Genomic DNA, 13,297 nt, shown 5'->3' with positions numbered 1-13,297 from the left:
TACATTTTGAATATCCTGGAAAGTTTTCAGAAGCCATGAAATAGCTTTATGTAAGAAACAAACCCAAATTTAACCCTGTAATGCCTAACATTACAAATACAGTAATAGCCAGATTCTTTTAAAATTCTAAATCTTTAAAAATGCATTATATTATATAAGCGTTATATGTTTTGTTGTTGTATCGTATTTGATCTGTTGTATCATATCTGTACTTTATACATTTTGTTCAGAATTCAGTTAAAATTTCACATAAAAAAGACACAATCTGAAGAGGGATATTTGTAAAATGTAAAGGCCTTCTGCCTATTAAAAAAAAAAAATGAACTACCAGTCAGATGACAAAAGACATGTAGCATAATTTTGCATGTTGATAATTTAGGGAAACTTGTGTATTAAATATGATACAGTAGGCTTTATAGGGTTAAGTTATTAATTGTAAAACTTGAGCCATTGGGTTTGACGTCAGTAACATTAAATATCATTTTTTCTGACATGTCATGTGACTGGTGCCGTATTTGATTAATAATTAATAAAAAAATTACCCCTTTGTGTTTGATTGAAGAAAGAGATAATGCAGGTTTGGACATGAGGTTGAGTTAATGATGACAGAAAACTGACCCTTTATGAAGAATAGCTTTTTTTTGTCTCAAGTCACTGGGTTATTAGTTTTTTAAAATGTACGTTGAACATCAGTTAATCACAATGAACAGATCCCAATATCAGTTGCTGTCTAAAGGCAACCCTTGGTCATCAGTTTCTCTTTTATTGTCTGTAATCGTCTTGCCCTGACACGATGACCCAGACCCTTCATAACTGGGCATGTGAGGAGTTGTCAGGCAGGCCCACCACTACAGCTCTACTTCCTGGAGAGGGTCACCTGGAAGAGAGGTGCAAGCAGGTAGAGCCAATCCAGCGGCCTAACCACCAACCAGCACGTAACCGCTGCACCTAACCGTGTGCCCTCTCTTCACTCTAATCTGTCTCATTGCCTTGCCAAGTGACTGCTGAAAACAATCTCCTAACATGCAATTCTCCAGAAGTCTAAAGAAAGCAGTGATCTATTTTTTTTAATACTACATCAATAATTGAGTGCGTTTTGAAGTTTCCTTTCCAATCTCAATTGCTGTAGTGCTCCACTGCTTCGTTTCTTTTCACAGAATAACAATGAGTGAATCAGTTTTCTTGCATGTGTTTAACATTGAACAGAACTGGATTGAGATGACATTTGAGGTCTCTTTAAACAGAGTTAAATATACAAGTCAAATAAACCAGGGTTGGGAATCTTGCCTGTGCTGAACTGCTGTTGTCATTACGATAACAGTGATATTTTATGGATCGTCTTTTTGTTTATCCAAGCAAGATCATCCATCAAGAATTATATAATGCAATTTTATACTATTAGAAATGACCGTTTATTCATGATATGTTGATCTTTTGAAATCTGAAATGATCACACTTGAGGCTTTCTTCTCGATTAAATTTTTCATATAATGACTAAGAAACTAGAAGGAGAATGTTAAGAGGAATTGGAACCAGTATCGTCTCTTATGATTCCCATCCCTGACGTTAAAGGCCCTTACAAACTAGAGAAAGCTCTGATGGAGCTTTTGACAAATAGGATTTTGACAAAGCTGGACCTGCTCTCATAAATGTCCTATGTCAAAGGATGTCTGACACAGTGTAAACTCAAGTGTGTTGGTACCATGACGGGTCCAGGGTCTTCTGTTCATAGTAACTCTGCAGTCCTTATACAGTCTCTCTTTCTATCCTGAGTTATCACCGCCGGCATTTCTCGGAATGTATAAGTGCGCTCCGGGTCATTGTGCAGTTAGTGCTTGTACTGTATCTCATGAAGTGTGTGCTGTGTTGTGCAGGCTGCCCAGGTGGTGCTGATCTCACTCTTTGAGCTAAACACTCCTGAGTTCACCATGCTGCTGGGCGCTCTGCCTAAAACATTCCAGGATGGAGCCACCAAGCTCCTGCATAGCCATCTGAAGAACTCGAGCAACACCAGCAGTGTGGTAAGATCTCTGATCAGATTTTATGTTAAAAGATAAAACATATGCTACCATTTAAAAAAAAAATTTTTTTTTTTACTCTGTTATGGTTGCATAACAGTAGTAATATTGTGAAATATCACTGCAATTTAAAATAACTTTTATCATTTTCATTTACAAGTTATTCCTGTGACTTCAATGTCACGTGGTCCTTCAGAAATCATTCTGTTTTCAATGTTGATAATGGTTGTGTTGCTTAATATTTTTGTGGAATCTGTGGTGCTTTTTATTTCATTTTTTTCAGGATTCTTCGACGAATAGAAGTTTTAAAAGAAAAACATTGTAACAATATTTGTTAATGTTTAAAGTTAGCTTTTGAAAGAGGCATTTCCTGTTTTTTTCTTTTCTTTTCTTTTTTTTTTACTCTAGTACCTGTAAATTGGAAAATATTTGTATAGCTTGATTCAAGCTAAAGTAGCTGAATTTATTATGCCATTCACAGATTTAATTGTTTATAATAAATATAATCTTGCCAAAATATTTTGGAAAATTTAGTTTATATCTTCATTCAAGTACAGAGACAGATATTGAGATGTCAGTCTGCTTAAGCAATCGGAGTATATTTTACTTTAGTGATAACGATCTGCCAGTAATATTGTTTTGTAGCTGATCTGTTGTTTAGCCCAAGCTGAAATGATTTAGCTTACAATTTCATCTTTATCTCCTTCACAGAGTTCACCAAGCAATACAATGGGCCGCACGCCACCCCGGCACCCCACCAGCAGGACCAGTCCTCTAACCTCGCCCACAAATTGCTCCCACGGGGGTCTGTCACCCAGGTAACACATCCTCTTCCCATATGCTGACCACACTAATGAATGATCTCACTGTTGGCATGAATACCCTCTACAGCAGTTTCAACAAACAGCCTGTCGCCCCGTTTTATTTAACATGTACTAAACGTCTGACTGGGACTTGATGTGTTGTTTTCTTCACAATTTCCCTTTATAACCTGAAACCCTTAAAATGAATTTCTGCATTTCTGGGGTGGGAGCCATGGGGTGAGAGAGCAGTGATCCTCAAATGCAGGAAAGTGGATCTCGCGAGCAAGATTTGAGGGTCACTGACCTAGAGAGTCATCCTCTTGTGAAGGGTCTAAAACTCTTTTAAAGAGACCTGCAGAACAACATAGATGACGATTTAGGGGTTTCTGGTCCTCTTAAACTTATAAAGCCATGACAACAGTCGGACTGGACCACTCTGTTTTTCTCTCTTCCTCTTCTGCCCTGTTCTCTCCCTCTCTGGCCGTTCTGTGGGCACAGTCGGTTATGGGGTTGGAGTGTCGATGGGCTCTTAAAGCACCCTTCTCCCTCTCCTCCTCCTCCTCCTCCTCCGTCTCACCCCTCTATTCCTGCAGGCCCCTCCCTCAGGGCCTTCCGCTGCGCGCTCTCACCAAGGTAACTCACCCGCTAGCCGATCACAATGAGGAGGGGCGGGATGGGTGCTTAGATTCCCACCCACTCCCGGCCTAACAGGTGCTTGTATGCACAAATATAAGAGGCCATGGTTTGACATCATTCCAAATACAGACTTCCCCCTGTGGATGGTGGATGATTAAAATGTAAAGCTAAGAAACGATACTATGTTAAGGAATTATAATGCATGTGAAATTTTTGTACAGGAATTAACTGACTCCCCATGTTTGCAGCATCCACTTATTCACCCGTACGTGCATGTTGCAGTTGCCCCCCCAAATTTGTTTTATATTTTGTATGCTTTGGTTTTCTTGTTTATGTGAGTTGTTTCCAGTCCATCCAACATCAGTGTTTTTTTTCCTCTTTTCCCTGTATTATTTTTCCCTTCAGTATGCTGGAGTATGACACAGAGAACATGAATTCTGATGAGATCTTCAGCTCGCTGCGCGGTGTCACAGAAGCCATCCAGAGCTTCAGTTACCGCAGCCAGGAGGACCTGAATGAGCCGATCAGACGTGACGGGAAGAAGGTTGATGCTGTGAGTGCTTTAATAGTAGAAAACGGCAACAAGTGTACAGATGGGGAATTTAATAAACCCAATTTGTGTGGTTTTTTTTTGCAATTATTAAATAAAATAATAAGCACATTATTATTATTATTAATAGTAAAATACAATATAGTAATAGTAATATTTTCTGCTATTATTTATTAATAATTAAAAACACACAAGCAGGGGTCATTAAATTGGGTCTTTAAAATAACAAATAAAATAGTTAATACAAATGGGGTCATAAAATAATAAAATACTTAATACTTAAAAAATAAAAATAATAATACAATATTATTATTATTATTATTATTATTATTATTATTATTATTATTATTACAGTTATTTATTTAGAATTCCCAAAATAACAGAGTATGGTTAGATCCACATGTAATTTTGATTCTTTTCACTCGCTTTTGCTTACATTTTTTATTTTATTTATTTTACAAATTATGCAGCCTTATTTGGCACATATTTAACTCTTTCTTTCTTCCTGTCTTAGGCTGGGAAGGAAGGGGCATCTCCGGGGTCTGATGCAAGACTGGGATTGGATGTAATGGAAGGGGGTCGAACCGCTTTGGATAACAAGACATCTTTGCTTAACACACCGTCCCCGCGGTCTTTCGCTGTGCCACGGTCAAGAGAGTTTGCTCCCTATGGCTATGGAGACACGATCACGGCCTTTGACAAAAGCGCCCTGAAGGAAGCTGTTTTTGATGACGACGTGGAGCAGTTCCGAGACTGTGAGTCAATACGCCGCTCTAAGCTCATACCTCTCGTTCACTTCATCTGTACTCCATACTGCAAAAGTCCAAAAAGTCATTCTTTCACCCTCCCTATACTCTCAACATATATATTTTTAAGGAGAAACAGTAAATAAATATCTTGATGAAAACTTATATAGAAAGAATTAATAATATTTTATCAAGATTGCTGAAAAAGTGGGCAGACACTGTTGTTGCGAAAATTGCACCTTTCAACTCTAAAGCTATTCGACAGTGAGCAACATGATTAGCAGAGACCATAACAAAACATTAATAAGTGATTGACCCCCGTGAGTGTCAGATATGCAGGTGTAGCACGTAGGATAGTGGAGTTTGTGTGTCATCATGTCCCCTGCTGTTCCCCAACCCCTCCTGTCCCTCCCCTTCTACAGGCCGTCGGCAAGACTGTGGTGAGAACAAGATGGTGCATCCCAAGGGCTTTACTTCTGGTAAAGACCTGCACAGTTAAACAAGACTGTTGCACTTTTCTTCATTTACTTCCACCCTTCCACCTCCTGTCTTTCAGTGTCATCCATCTCAGTTTCTCAATATGATGTGATGTCAACCTTTCTTAAATGACACTATTGCTTTGCTAACAGGGTCATGTGATAACTGCTAAAGGCCACCTTCAATGATATAAGGCAATAGGGTCATTCATTTGGGTGACTGTATGTTCTAATTATATGGGACGATAGTGTTGATTCACATGTGTTTCGGTTAACAACTAATAAAGTAGTAAAACAAAGGTGCAAGGTAAAGGAGCAGACTAAATGAAGAAAAACCTTGAAAAGGCCTCTTGTTTGGCTGAAATGTTGGTAATAAATAAACTGTGCTAAACTGAGTATGCAGTTCTACTTTTTTCTTCATTTGGTTTACAACTAACAGAGCTGCACTGTTTGCAAACACATTGTTGTAACTCATTTTATCTTGGAAGCAAATATGGATTAACCTGTGTGATTAACAATGAACCTTTCTTACTACTAACAAAAATGTATGTCTAAACAGTATTACTTTGCACATTGCTGTCTAGTAATGACATGAATGAATGATGCATTTATATAGCACTTTAATGTGTATTTTATACCCAAAGCGCTTTACAATCATGTGGGGGGTCTCTCCTTAAACATAGAAGGTTGAATCTTAAAAAAAAAAGAAAGAAATTGAAGCAAGTTTTCTTTTTTCTTTCTTTTTTTTTTCATTATAGTATTTCATTTAATTGATAATTGTAATTACTGTCATCTAGTATTTTTTGTGTGTATTACAAAGAATGTGAATTAAAAAATAAAATGTCACTATAAAATCCAAAAAGTACTGCCATATTGTATAGATTTTTAACGATTTAATAGTTTAAAGTACATTTATTATTTATATTTAATACATTTTGTATATTAAATGTATATTTTATTACTTATATTTAATATATTTAATTATTTCTTATAGTTTTTAAGATTTTATTTTTTACTTTTTCAGCTTTTGAGGTGAAATATGAGCCAGGCATTTTCTTGAGAGTTTTCATAAAATTCAGAATAATATAGAATATTATATATTCAAAACTGAAAAAAAAAAAACAGTACAATTATTGCAGGACATCAACAGCTTGTTTATGCAGCTTGTCTTCAGCTCTGACTTGAATCATTTTGATTGATACAGATCTGGTGGCAGACTTACTGAAGGAGTTGTCTAATCACAATGAACGAGTGGAGGAGAGGAAGGGGGCTTTGATCGAGCTGTTGAAGATCGCTCGTGAGGACAGTCTGGCTGTGTGGGACGAACACTTCAAAACTATCCTATTGCTGCTATTGGAGACACTCGGGGACAAGGATGTGAGTTAATGCATCATATAACTTGCATCCTCAACTGATAATAATCCTAAAGTCATTCATATATCAATTAGATTTTTGTGTCTGTGTGTATCTGTATTGGTTAATAATGATAGTATGCATTCTGTCTGATTATTCAGCACACTATCCGAGCGCTGGCCTTACGGGTTCTGAAGGAGATTCTGAGGAACCAGCCAGCACGCTTCAAGAACTATGCAGAACTCACAATCATGAAAACACTAGAGGCCCATAAGGACACTCATAAAGAGGTTAGAATCCGCCGCCTTAAAATATTCACAACTAATATCTGTTTTAACATGTGATAATGATATTTAAGCAGTACAGTATTGTGATGATTATCCTCTAAAATCATACTGCAAAAAGGTGTTACACTTTATTTTAAGGTGTCCTTGTTAAGGGGTAGTTATACATTGAAGTACTGAGTAATATTTATTAACTACATGTACTTACTATATTGTTAGGGTTAGGCTTAGGGTTTGGTTCAGGGTTATTTGCATGTAATTATGCATTATCAGTTGTAATTATAATAGTAAGTACATTTAATACGTGTAATAAGGACACCTTAAAATAAAGTGTTCTTCTTTGGGTTGTTTGTTCCTTATAGCAGGGGCAAAATATATTTGGTATTCTGTCATTTTAAATTCTTTTCAATTTTCTCAAATGTTTTTATTATATTAAAAAGTAGAATTTGAAAAACTATAATGTGTGATGGTGAATAAAAAAATCCATTAATTATAATACTATACTTATTAATGTAATTTAATATTTTTTTTAAACGCTACATGTATTTTTTTAAATAAAAAATACAGTAATAAAAGTAATATTGTGAAATGTTTTTACAATTTAAAATAACACTTTTTCTATTTTAATGTATTATAAAATGTATTTTATTCCTGTGATGGCAACGCAACATTTTCTGCCATCATTGCTCTAGTCAACCCTTCAGATTCTAATAAGCTTGAAATGTTCAAAAGTTGTGCTGCTTAATATTTTTGTGTAAACTATAATATATATATATATATATATATATATATATATATGTATTTTTTTTTTTCAAGGATTCAAAAGAACAGCATTTTTTGGGGGAATATACATTTATTATAAGAACATGAAAAATGACTTTACTATCAATCTTTGCTGAATAAAATTTTCATTTCTTGTACTTTTGAATGGCAGTCTGTGATACTATTGTAGTAATTTAAAATAATGTAAAACTAGTTTTTTGGTATATGAATTTATTCTAGTATGGGAAATATATTCTTTTAAACCTAACTCCATTGTCACTAATACCTCTCTCATGTGACCACACGGTTTCTGAGAAATAAAGCTGGCCAGGTGATTTTTTTTCTTTGTAATGGTCTCATTGAGAGTTAAATGAGCTGATTGGTCTCTTTAATCCCTTTTTAAATCCAACACCTGCGCCTCTGGACACTGAACACCTTGGTTACATCTAAAATGAGATGCCCCAAGTCAACAAATCCAACATCTAAATGAATAAATGAATGAAGTACTTGCCTGTGGCCTGTGACCTGTGACCAATTTTTTCCCCAACCAGTTTTATATAAGATCTCAGGCTGTTAAACTTCACAAACTCACTCAAGTGCCATCTCGACGTTATATGTGCAGGTGGTTAGGGCGGCTGAAGAGGCTGCCTCTACGTTGGCTGGCTCCATTCACCCAGAGCAATGCATCAAAGTGCTGTGTCCCATCGTACAGACTGCAGACTATCCCATCAACCTGGCTGCTATTAAGATGCAGACCAAAGTAGTTGAGCGCATTGCCAGGGAGTCGCTGCATCAGCTGCTGCCAGACATCATCCCTGGCCTCCTACAAGTGAGTATTGCACATTAGCAGCATTTCATGGTAAAACGTTCATCTATTGGAACTATATAACGGTCAGAGAGACATCTCTGAATGTCTGGCCAAGTAGTTACAAACGTTGCATATATACCCAAACTTAATGTACCGGAATGGAGAATGAGAATTGAGCTAAAGAAAGCTTTTCACTGACTGTTTTGTTGCCCATTTGTTAATTTGACTTTTTTCACCCCAGTGGACAATTGGGTCATTATTAAGTATATTAACAAAGTCTAAACTGGGAAGATTGGGAGCAGTCAACATGCCTTCTTCGTACTTTTGATGATGTGTGTGTGTGTGTGTGTGTGTGTGTGTGTGTGTGTGTGTGTGTGTGTGTGTGTGTGTGTGTGTGTGTGTGTGTGTGTGTGTGTGTGTGTGTGTGTGTGTGTGTGTGAAGATGTTAATGCTAAAACCATCTATCTGTCTGCAGGGCTATGATAACACCGAGAGTAGTGTTCGCAAGGCCAGCGTGTTCTGTTTGGTGTCCATCTACTCTGTGATTGGTGAGGAGCTGAAGCCACACTTGGCCCAGCTCACGGGTAGCAAGGTATGTTCACGTGCGCGCCAACTCAAAGTCCACCAAAAGGTTCACCCTGTTCAAACTGCTTATCACAGAGTCCTCTATTTATTTGTGCCCTCCTCTGCTTTTAGCTGGTTCAAGTTTTTAATATTTGGTCTACTTTCATCGAACTTGGCTTTCACAGCAAAGTTCATTTAAAAATAAAAAATTAACTGGTACAGTAAGGTTTCATTTGCTAACATTAGTTAACTACATTAGTCTACATGTACAATACTTATACAGCATCTATTAATCATAGTTAATGTTAAGTTCAGCATTTACTAATACATTGAGATTAAAAGTTGTATCTGTTGGTATTAGTTAATGCACTGTGAACTAACAGGAACATGAACATTTGTATTAACTAGCATAAAGGATAATAAATGCTGTACAATTATATTATTAGTTCTTATTTCATGTTAGTTAATGCATCAACTAATGATGACAATTGAGACTTTTTAAAGTGTTACCAAAAACTAAAGGAGTGAATTTTATTAGAACTCTTTCAGGTCATATTTCACTCCAGAATCAAATTTCTAAATAATTTTTTTAATCAGACCATTATGAATTATTGCATTGTAATATGTTTGTCGAGATAATTAAGCACAAATTTTACCTTTCTCATAGCTGTGTGTAAACAATTAAAACCACCATAGTGTGTGTAAAATAAAATTAAAATATTTTTTTTTTCTTTTTTTTTTTTTTTTTTACGTGATATTTGTACTTAATTGCCATAAATGTACTTAAAATGCTGATTTTGATACAGTGTAGTTCTGAGTATTTTTTCTGTGAAATGGTCAATTTGTTGCATCATATTTTGTGAAATCACCTACATTGCCCTTAAGAGAAAACATTCACATTTTTAGACACAATGCAGAAGTAAACATTAACCCTGGCCTTCTAAGATAACATACCTAGAAAGTGCAAATACATGCACTTATCTGCAAAACAAGTCAGAGGTCTGTATGAGTATTAGCATATGCTGTATTGCAATTGACTCTCTGGCTTTTATTTCCACAGATGAAGTTGCTAAATCTGTATATTAAGAGGGCCCAGACCACCAACAGCAACAGCAGCAGTTCTTCAGACATGTCATCTTACAGCTAGCTGGATGTACTCTAATCAGTGCCCTACACGTGCATTTGGCAACATAGTTGTGCCTCCTCCAGAATCCTTTTTTTTTTTTTTTTTTTTTTTGCTTCATCACAGTCTTGCTGGATTTTCTCAGAAAGATATGTTGCTCACTGCAATCAGACTTTTCTTTTCATCCAGCTCCTGGAAACCTCTTAGTGTCTCATGCATCTTTCCATCTGTGAAACATTGAATGTAAAGAAAAATGCATGCCGGCTTTTTGATAGGGAACAGATCTTCCATGATTAGCATTGCTTATATAATTGCAGCAAACAAGCTGTCTTCAGCTTCTGAAGAGGTGAAACTACATTTATTAGTAATAACGTATTCATATTTGCAAGTGGTGTTAAAGGTTTAATTGAGTTATTTAGATATTTTAAATGGACACAATTGGCTTAACTAATGCATCACTTGAATTTCAATCAACGCTAGTGGATCATTTGGCTGGCCGAGTGATAAATGTAAAGAAAAGAGGCAACTGTAAGTAATTTGTAGGTTTGGCTACAATGACAACCCCAAAAAAGAAAACATAGGATTAAAAATTTATTATATTCATTTTTATTTCATGGGACCGCAATACAACATCCCATAATGTTGCAATTATAGAAAATTGTTTCCAAGTCTTTAAGAAGGCTAATGTAAAGCAATTGTGTTGATTTTTATTATAGGATGGATTATGTGTTGAAAATGTAGGCCTCACTACAGGATACAAGGACAAACTTCTGAATGTAGAGCTTTTCCTTTCATATTTGTGGAAAAAAGCAAGGGTTTTGTGGGTAAACATACAAGCCACAACACACTTGGACATGTAAAAGTTCACACTCAGTGGAGTTGGAAACATGACCAGGAGGATCTTCAGACAACAAACAATGAATGAAATCAAACCGATTTACACTTTGTTATTGTGGCAAGAGGATTGTGATGGAAATTTCAAAACTACTATGCCTTACGTTCCTTTTTCTGCTTTCAAAACTCAGACTGTTATATACATGTCCACAGGCATTGGTACTACACTGCTAAAGCATGGCGCTGCAATTTCCCACAGCACATGTCTACGACACTAATAATGAAAACCCTCTAATCTGGCTCAAGAGCTAGAGGTGATGTTATTTTCTCTGAAAGGTCTGAACTCTTTCTTTTTCCTTGTTCCTCTGGGGATTTTGTCCATCTGATGTTGTGCTGGGCATTTAGTGTTCATGTGTACATACCTTTCAATCATTGCCAACCCCAATCAACCCCCCCCCCCACACACACACACACACACACAAAACTAAGGTAAAAATGGTGTTGCACTCTTTTGCACGTTAACAAATAGCCTGCATGTTTTGATGACGTAACCATCCTGTGCTGCCGTAACTGACCTCTGTAAATACAGTATTATTATTGTTATTATTATTAATATGTTGCCCAGGTGGGGAAGTAGACAAGTGCAGAGCTCAAATGGGTCGCACAGAGTTGACCAAAATGTCTGTCTATCCTTACTTTCCTTAAGTATTATATACTGGGGCATGTGGCTTTTATTGGTATGCTAAGTGTGCGTACCCTTGTTTGATGCAGTGTTTCTTTCTCATGGATTTTAACTGATTTAGACAGACCATGGACCATCATTTTGGTGTAGACTGGGGGCTATTCATAAAAATAATATGTTCATGAAAGAACAAATTAATCTGTGAGGATCAACAATGCAAGTATTAAGTTAAACGTGTCCCCTTGGTTTTCCTCAAATGTTGCCCTCTCAAGATATTCCATCAAATTGTTCACTACACATGTTAGACTTTTTGTTATTGGACACAGATCCACTCTTGTATTTATAAATTTGTATTTTATTTCCTGTCCTAATGTACAGTTTTTTTTTTGCTCAAAGGCTTGTGATAGATTTACACCAACCTAAGTCTGGCCTAGAATTAAAACAACTAGAAACATGAATTTATTGTCATGATTATTTGAAACTCTAAAATGTGTTATATATATATATATATATATTTTAGATTCATTGCACACCAACTGAAATATTTCAGGTCTTTTATTGTTTTAATACTGATGATTTTGGCATACAGCTCATGAAAACCCAAAATTCCTATCTCAAAAAATTTGCATATCATGAAAAGGTTCTCTAAACGAGCTATTAACCTAATCATCTGAATCAACTAATTAACTCTAAACGCCTGCTTTTAAAAACGCCTGCTTTTAAAAACTTGACACCCTCAAGAGAGAGGGTAAGACACAGAAAGAAATTTTGAATTGGCTGTTCCCAGAGTGCTGTATCAAGGCACCTCAGGGGGAAGTCTGTGGGAAGGAAAAAGTGTGGCAAAAAAGCTGCACAACGAGAAGAGGTGACCGGACCCTGAGGAAGATTGTGGAGAAGGACCGATTCCAGACCTTGTGGGACCTGCTGAAGCAGTGGATTGAGTCTGGAGTAGAAACATCCAGAGCCACCATGCACAGGCGTGTGCAGGAAATGGGCTACAGAGAAGCAGCACTGAACTGTTGCTCAGTGGTCCAAAGTACTTTTTTCAGATGAAAGCAAATTTTGCATGTCATTCAGAAATCAAGGTGCCAGAGTCTGGAGGAAGACTGGGGAGAAGGAAATGCCAAAATGCCTGAAGTCCAGTGTCAAGTACCCACAGTCAGTGATGGTCTGGGGTGCCATGTCAGCTGCTGGTGTTGGTCCACTGTGTTTTATCAAGGGCTGGGTCAATGCAGCTAGCTATTAGGAGATTTTGGAGCACTTCATGCTTCCATCTGCTGAAAAGCTTTATGGAGATGAAGATTTCGTTTTTCAGCACAACCTGGCACCTGCTCACAGTGCCAAAACCACTGGTAAATGGTTTACTGACCATGGTATTACTGTGCTCAATTGGCCTGCCAACTCTCCTGACCTGAACCCCATAGAGAATCTGTGGGATATTGTGAAGAGGAAAAAAAAAAAGTGAAAAGTGACATGACATTCAGCTAAGTATGGTGACCCATACTCAGAATTCGTGCTCTGCATTTAACCCATCCAAAGTGCACACACACAGAGCAGTGAACACACACACACTGTGAACACACACCCGGAGCAGTGGGCAGCCATTTATGCAGTGGCGCCCGGGGAGCAGTTGGGGGTTCGATGCCTTGCTCAAGGGC

General features: G+C 36.9%; 1 protein-coding gene across 27 annotated transcripts in view; it reads left to right on the top strand.

Annotated features, from left to right (window-relative positions):
• LOC113053052 (CLIP-associating protein 1-like) overlaps positions 1 to 11,441 on the top strand; it is a 65,571-nt gene extending 54,130 nt beyond the window's left edge. For 15 of the 27 annotated variants that reach the window (XM_026217690.1, XM_026217682.1, XM_026217687.1 and 12 more), the window contains 12 exons: positions 803 to 898; positions 1,875 to 2,021; positions 2,730 to 2,836; positions 3,320 to 3,454; positions 3,863 to 4,010; positions 4,522 to 4,762; positions 5,176 to 5,232; positions 6,434 to 6,606; positions 6,744 to 6,872; positions 8,251 to 8,457; positions 8,912 to 9,028; positions 10,061 to 11,441. In XM_026217690.1, the coding sequence (XP_026073475.1) occupies positions 803 to 898; positions 1,875 to 2,021; positions 2,730 to 2,836; positions 3,320 to 3,454; positions 3,863 to 4,010; positions 4,522 to 4,762; positions 5,176 to 5,232; positions 6,434 to 6,606; positions 6,744 to 6,872; positions 8,251 to 8,457; positions 8,912 to 9,028; positions 10,061 to 10,147 (1,644 nt within the window). In that variant the 3' untranslated portion in view covers positions 10,148 to 11,441. The remainder of the gene's footprint in view (positions 1 to 802; positions 899 to 1,874; positions 2,022 to 2,729; positions 2,837 to 3,319; positions 3,455 to 3,862; positions 4,011 to 4,521; positions 4,763 to 5,175; positions 5,233 to 6,433; positions 6,607 to 6,743; positions 6,873 to 8,250; positions 8,458 to 8,911; positions 9,029 to 10,060) is intronic. The other 12 variants (XM_026217693.1, XM_026217691.1, XM_026217688.1 and 9 more) reach the window with 5 other exon arrangements.
• The last annotated feature ends 1,856 nt before the right edge of the window (positions 11,442 to 13,297 follow it).

The sequence above is a fragment of the Carassius auratus genome, chromosome 34 (genome assembly GCF_003368295.1).
Source record: "Carassius auratus strain Wakin chromosome 34, ASM336829v1, whole genome shotgun sequence".
Lineage (NCBI taxonomy): Eukaryota > Metazoa > Chordata > Actinopteri > Cypriniformes > Cyprinidae > Carassius > Carassius auratus.
This window is presented reverse-complemented; position numbering and strand designations above follow the sequence as displayed.